This window comes from Cuculus canorus, chromosome 2 (genome assembly GCF_017976375.1).
Source record: "Cuculus canorus isolate bCucCan1 chromosome 2, bCucCan1.pri, whole genome shotgun sequence".
NCBI lineage: Eukaryota > Metazoa > Chordata > Aves > Cuculiformes > Cuculidae > Cuculus > Cuculus canorus.
In genome coordinates, this window is record NC_071402.1 from 100,352,017 (window position 1) to 100,359,544 (window position 7,528).

General features: G+C 39.8%; 1 protein-coding gene across 16 annotated transcripts in view; it reads left to right on the forward strand.

Moving 5' to 3' along the window:
* BRD9 (bromodomain containing 9) overlaps positions 1-7,178 on the forward strand; it is a 26,818-nt gene extending 19,640 nt beyond the window's left edge. For 3 of the 16 annotated variants that reach the window (XM_054057298.1, XM_054057300.1, XM_054057301.1), the window contains exons 15-18: positions 13-84; positions 1,276-1,378; positions 4,946-5,113; positions 5,836-7,173. In XM_054057298.1, coding sequence (XP_053913273.1) covers positions 13-84; positions 1,276-1,378; positions 4,946-5,113; positions 5,836-5,936 — 444 coding nt within the window. In that variant the 3' untranslated portion in view covers positions 5,937-7,173. Of the gene's footprint in view, positions 1-12; positions 85-1,275; positions 1,379-4,945; positions 5,114-5,835 lie in introns of all 16 variants that reach the window. The other 13 variants (XM_054057303.1, XM_054057305.1, XM_054057306.1 and 10 more) reach the window with 8 other exon arrangements.
* The last annotated feature ends 350 nt before the right edge of the window (positions 7,179-7,528 follow it).

The window sequence follows — 7,528 nt, forward strand, 5'->3', positions numbered from 1 at the left end:
TTGGTTCTTCAGGTTCTGCCAGTTCTCATAAAAGAAGAACACAAGTTGTGTAATACCTGTCCAGATTCTTCCAAACAGATTATGGTAAAATGGTTTGTGTGTCTGAAAACTAAAAAAAAAAAAATTTCTACGATGGGACAGGGATGACTTGAGCATGTGATTGAGCCCAAGAGGTTTCAACAGTCCTGAGTCATGAAATGATAGAAATTTAGACTACCTTGCAGATTCCTTACCATTCATATGATTGATCTGTCCTGGAAGCGTGTTAGAGGTGCCTGTGTGTTGCGGGATAGCCAAGATAGTTATGGATACTTGTCACACCCTTACAGAGACAGGGTAGGACTCAGAACTACACTTAAACGGTTAGTTTGTTACATATAATGTTACAATTCTAAGTCAAAGATATAAGCTTAAGTCTAGACCAATATTAATATCCTATAAGGGGTTGTGAGGGACTATACAACCTGTCCAGAGTCCAGTGACAAAGTCTTTATAGATGTTTCCATGAGGTTGCTGCAGGTGAAGAAGTTTTTGGAGACACTTCATAGGGACTGGATCCTTGAAGTGATGTTTGACGTTTGTGGGGGTCTCAGGCCAGCTGAGCTACTGCAGTTATTACCGTCTCCTCCCATCAGCTCAGCTCCTTATCTTCTTCACCTCTTGTCAGTGGGGCCACTGATAAAGGGACAAGGCAGGTTTCTTCGGTCCCCCTGCAGCCCCCACCAAACTGTAGGGATCCAACAAACTCAAGGGTTAAACACCTGGCCACTTCAAACACACAAAACCCACGGTTTCTGCATCCCATAAGTCACCTAAGTACAACATATATTGGTTTCAATTCATAACTCTTAGTAATACTTCTCTAATAAGTAATACTTTCAGGATCATTTCCGATTTCTTGTTCTGTGGCTATGGCATGTAACTCTACTATATGTGTATACTTGCTTTGATATGCCAAGAGGGGGTGACAAGGGGCCAGTTTGCTCATCTCGATAGCCAACAAGTGCAGAGACATAATGGCTAGGTTATTCTTGCCCACTTATCCTCACTGCACACATGGGCTTTGATGTGGCCGCTCCTCTCCACCCCATGAATCGTCAAAGCAGTAGCCCTCTTCAGTAGCTTCAAAGGAGAGTGATATGTCAATACTCCAGTCTCAGATGTTGTGGTGCATACTTCTGAGAGTATGGATTCACGTATTTACTTTAAACACTGTAAAGTTATTATGACAACTTGTCACTATTTCTAGTCTTTCTGTTTCTTGTATTTTAATAGATTGGAGAATCTGCTGGAGACAGTAACACTTCTGACTTGGACTTCCTCTCTATGAAACCATATTCAGATGTATCTCTTGATATTTCTATGTTAAGTTCATTAGGTAAGTACATGATCATACAAGCCATACCAATATAGTTTAATTGTAGCATTTAGGCAAAATAACAGCTGGATTTGCTAAGAATAAAACAGTGTTCTAAAAGTATTGCTAAGTATAGAAGTATTGCTAAGAATAGAAAAGTGTTCTAAAAAAGTCTTCTTTTGACATAGATAAAAGTCTAGGGCTGGTACAACGTAAATTAAACCTTGGTCTGTTTTTCCCGTGAGACAATTATGTGCTAGCCGAGCTAACTTTTCCTGTAACAATGAAGAAACCAAAATATTTGTACCTCATGATTTTGATAGTTTTGCTTGGTTTTTATGTGCATGTTAAGAATCAGCATAGAGCTTTGGCTTAGAAATGTTATTGCTTGACATCCTGCCATTTTTAAATAGTTTGGCAAGTAGGTAAGTACATTAAGCTCAATCATATCACCACTTGGAACATCCCAAAACAAAAATCAGAAAAAACTTTAGGGGTTTAAGGATTTTAACTTAAAATAAGATAGCTGTGCAAAATTATTGGGATGTTGTTTCACATACATGTCTTTGGTAGATATCCGTCTTGAAATACTACAAGAAGTAATGTTCCCATTCCTGTAGGCTGCAGAGCTGGTCAAATGTCTTCAAAATTGTCATAAAAAAAAAATGCTTATGGTTTGATTGAAATACTTTTGATTCAGAATGTGAAAGATGCCAAACTATCTATTTTAAAATACAACCAAGGTAATTGAAAGCTCAAAGAAAAAAAAAATTCTACAGAATACTCCCACAGGTGCAATATTCTTTGAAAAGCGATTTAAGGCTCTGATTATGGTGTCACATGCCAATTTTATTGCAACTCAGTTAAAAATTAATAAATATCTGGTTTATAAATAATGTTTAGACATACCAGTCTTACTATGAATTTCTTGCCCCACTGAAAGCTCCTTGTATTTGTTTTCTTTGATCTTTCTGTAAACATTTGTACTTCTAGATGACTTAACTTCTGAAGAGAGCTTATGTCATTATTTCTTTCATAATTCTGGAAAAGTTAACAAGTTCTGCATTAAAGACATCCAAAGAGAAGGGAAAGACTTCATTTTCCTGTTTATCTGAAGACTTTAAAAAGTTCCCCTTAGCTTTAAGAAACAGCATATGTTGGCACATACTTCCAGTTCTTTCTGATTTCATAGCTTTATTTGGCTTACTGTAAAATCAGCATAGTTGGAGAGGACACTGTTCTGAAAACCTGTGGTGGGGATTTTTTCACCTCCATAAATTACAGCTTCTGTTTTAACTGTACTTTAGGCTAGATATTTAGGTAGCCTTTCTACTAACTTCCTCTCCGTTGCTGCAAACTAAATGCATTATTTCATGTCTATAGTTTAATAGATGAGGAAGATGAAGCTGTTAAAACCTTTTTAAATACTGGGAGTAAGTTAATTTTCAGCCATTTCCCATGGCACTGACCTTCATCAGCAAATATTGCCAAATGCATTTCAACGTGAAATGAACTTTGGAGGAAAGGGCAGGCGTCTTGGGTGGACTACAGGGAGGAAGTGAGAAAAAATCAGGAGGGCTAAGGCCCAACTAGAAATCAAATTGACTAAGTCTGTGAAAGATAATAAAAAAATCTTTCTACAACTACATCAACAAGAAAAGGAGGACTAGGGAGAATATTCAGTCCCTATTGGATGCAGAAGGAACAACAGTGACAGGAGATAAGGACAAGGCTGAGGTACTTAATGCCTTCTTTGCCTCAGTCTTTAAGAGCAAGGAAGGTTGCTCCCTCTGTGTACAAACCCAGGAGTTAGAGGAGCAGAATGAGGCTCCCATGACCCAAGAGGAGGAGGTAAGAGACTTGCTTGCCCAGCTAGACACCCACAAGTCTATGGGGCCGGATGGGATCCACCCAAGAGTATTGAAGGAGCTGGCAGATGTCCTTTCCAAACCCCTTTCCATCATCTTCCAGCGGTCCTGGCTGACTGGGGAAGTTCCACTAGACTGGAGGCTGGCTAATGTTGTGCCCATCTACAGGAAGGGTTGCAGGGAGGATCCGGGGAACTACAGGCCTGTCAGTCTGACCTCAGTGCCGGGGAAAGTCATGGAACAGGTAATCTTGAGTGCTATCATGAAGCACATGCAAGAGAACCGGGTGATCAGGCCCAGTCCACATGGGTTTACAAAAGGCAGATCTTGCCAAACTAACCTGATCGCCTTCTATGACAAAATGACTCGACCACTGGATGGGAGAAAGGCTGTGGATGTAGTCTTCTTCTTGGAGTTCAGTAAAGCCTTTGACACAGTTTCTCACAGCATTCTGCTTCAGAAACTGACTGCCTCTGGCCTGGATGGGCACACACTCTTGTGGGTCGAAAACTGGTTGGATGGCTGGGCCCAGAGGGTGGTGGTCAATGGAGTTACTCCAGCTGGAGGCCAGTCACAAGTGGGGTTCCTCAGGGCTCGGTACTGGGTCCAGCCCTGTTCAATGTCTTTATCAACGACCTGGATGAAGGCATTGAGTGTGCACCCTCAGCAAGTTTGCGATGACACTAAGCTGGGAGGAAGTGTGGATCTGCTGGAGGGTAGGGAGGCTCTGCAAAGGGATCTGAACAGGCTGTACTGCTGGGCTGAGACCAATGGCATGAGGTTCAAGAAGGCCAAATGCCGGTTCCTGCACTTGGGGCACAACAACCCTATGCAGTGCTACAGACTGGGGGAAGAGTGGCTGGAGAGCTGTACAGAGGAGAAGGACCTGGGGGTAATGGTTGACAGCCGACTGAACATGAGCCAGCAGTGTGCCCAGGTGGCCAAGAAGGCCACTGGCATCTTGGCTTGTATCAGAAACGGTGTGACCAGCAGGTCCAGGGAGGTGATTCTCCCTCTTAACTCGGCACTGGTGAGACCGCACCTTGAGTACTGTGTTCAGTTCTGGGCCCCTCACCACAAGAAGGGTGTTGAGGCTGTGGAGTGTGTCCAGAGAAGAGCAACGAAGCTGGTGAGGGGGCTGGAGAACAAGTCTTATGAGGAGTGTCCAAGAGAGCTGGGCTTGTTTAGCCTGGAGAAGAGGAGGCTGAGGGGAGAGCTTATTACTCTCTACAACTACCTGCAAGGAGGTTGTTGAGAGGAGGGAGCGGGCCTCTTCTCCCAAGTGACTGAGGACAGGACAAGGGGGAATGGCCTGAAGCTCTGTCAGGGGAGGTTCAGGCTGGATATCAGAAAAAATTTTTTCACGGAAAGCGTCATTGGGCACTGGAACAGGCTGCCCAGGGAGGTGGTTGAGTCACCTTCCCTGGAGGTGTTTAAAGAACGGGTTGATGAAGTGCTTAGGGACATGGTTTAAGGGAGTGTTAGGAATGGTTGGACTCGATGATCCAGTGGGTCCTTTCCAACCTGGTGATTCTATGAACATGGATTTCTTCAAACAAAGTAGATCTGCATCTGTTACCTTTTAGAAGTGAAAGAAAAATGTAAGATTTAGGTTGCTTGTGTAATATTGTGTTAATTTATTTTAGAATTTTTTTATAGTGACTTAGTAATTCATGAGTCAGTCTGCATGTGCTAATTATGGGTAATCGATGGCCCTTAGGGAAAGTTAAGAAGGAGCTTGATCATGATGATAACCATTTACATCTGGATGAAACAACTAAGCTGCTGCAGGACCTTCACGAAGCTCAGGCTGACAGAGTGGGATCCCGGCCATCATCCAATCTGAGTTCACTTTCCAATACCTCTGAAAGAGACCAACATCATCTTGGTAAAGTTACCTGTGTCAGAGAATTTACAGTACTTCTGTAATCGAAACTGGTTAAAGCTTACATTTTATCTTACATAAATTTTTGCATGAAACTACTCTGATAGAACAGTGTGCTGACTACAGGATCATGTTTTAATTTTTAAATATGCTGAAGGCAACTAAGAGGACATGCTTTTCACCTGTGGAATTAAGGACAACAATTGTAGTTACCTAATTTTTTATTACGCATCGTTGAAGTAATTGTGAAGTAAATTGATACTGAATGGCAAATCACTGTATGCACTTGTGTTTTATGCTCTTAATTAAGTACTATGTACTGCTCATTTCAGTTTGGCAGCAAGTAACAAGTGGGATTCTACAATAGCCTTCCATTGTCAACTGTAAAATTCAGTGATAAGAGGGAGGTAGGATAATATACTACTTAACAATTCAATGCCATTTCTGAGAAGATAGGAGATTTTGGTTGGATGATACTCAATTACATTTTGTATCATTTCTTCAACTCAGAGTAAGAAAAGTGCTTTTTTCAAAAAGACCTATATTACTGAAGAATCTTGTAATTTCTTTTTCAAAATCTCTTGTTTAAATATCATTTTAATGTCTTTCTTGCTTTACAAGTCTGAAAGGAACATGTGAAATAGCCATGCTGTTTATATACATAATTATCTCCCCATTATTTTACTGTACTTTTAAAGGTTGATTTTTTTTTCCATATCATACAGGAAGCCCTTCTCATCTGAGTGTTGGAGAACAGCAAGACATGGTTCATGATCCCTATGAATTTCTTCAGTCTCCAGAAACCTCAAATGCCACTACTAACTAATCTGATATGTACTATATATATTTTTTATTTTAATTATATTATGTTTTTATAAAGTTTTTGTCCATGGCAGAAACCTCCATTTTGTCCTCTTTTCTATGAGGATTCCTGTATAATATTATCATGTATGCTGGATTAAACAACAACAAAAAATATTTAGTACATCATGTTTTTAGCAATGTACCAAAGCCTGCTTTTGATTTGTTTGTTGAAGGTCGTTGTCTGCTGGTGTGTGAATCTTGACTGAAAAAACCCAAAATAATGTGTTAGAAAAATTTGTATCTTACAGAAGCTAAAAAGTGATGATTTTCCCAATATCATGGCAGTTATTAAATGTTTCTAGTAGAATTACCTGCCAGTTCTGTTCAGGTCTTTACTTGAACATATTCAAGGAGGAATATTTTATTTCAACAGTGACAGAACTACATGAACTGTGAATATTATGCTTCCCATCTTCTAACCCTAATAATTTGTAAAAGATATTTCTGTTTCCCCATTTTTTAAAAACCTTTTTTAATCACTCTAGAGAGTACCTAATTTGAAGGTAACAATACTTTGTAGTTGCATTGAAATGCTCACTACAAGAATTCTACCCCGAATCTAGAAAAGGTTAATGCTATTGTGATCCATTGTGTCTTGAAACGCAAAGAAAATACAATACTTATATTTTTTTCATTTGATATGTTTATTTACTTGGATGGAAAAAATACTGGATAAGTTGTGCTTTTCAGTAATTTTAAAATAAACTTTTGTAATTCTGTACTGATGTAACTTGGCAATTTTGTACTATTGACATGTGCAAGCTTGACAAATAGTATGAATTTACAATATTTTGTAAATACTAATAAAAATACAGAACTACTTTTGGTGTTTGCAAATACCATGTTCTTGACAAGAAAAAATTTGCTTCCTTATCTTTACTAAATCTGAAATACTAGGAGGTTTTGGTATGATTTTTTTTTCTGCTGCTTCAAATGAAATTTCATCGTGCCCATGTGTAGCTGTAAACAAAACTGACTGAATTTCTAGGAACCAACAAGGAAGTCTATCATATAACTGACATCTGATATCAAGGTCTTGATAAAGTCTGAATGGGAAGATCTGTTCATTCAAACTAGATATTTGTGGCCTGTATTGTTTCCCAGCCCTCTGAGATACCTCTTCCCAGCCCCTCCCCCACCCATCTTCTTAGGGATATCTGTTTTCTCTTTGACTATTAAAGGTACTTGCACATTCAGTCAGCTGTTATGCTGGTGTCTGCCTCTTCCCTTCTATACACTCGTTACCCTTCCTGTTGCCACAAGCCAGTTGTGGGACTTCCACCTGAACTGGATCAAAAACTTCTGAGCTTCAAGTATTTTTTTTTCACTTTCTCTCCCTTAGTCAGTCGGCTTTGCAGAACAAGAGTGGCCCACCTAAAGGCTGGAAATAAAGAGTGAGAAGCAGGAAGCAGGAGCTCTTGAAATCAGCACTGACTGATAGCAAAGCCTTTAAAAATTATGAGCTGTCTCAATTGTAAAGCATCTGACAGTTATGCTCCTCTCAGAATGAAAATCTGCAGCATACCCCCCCTCATGCTGCCAGTACATAATTCT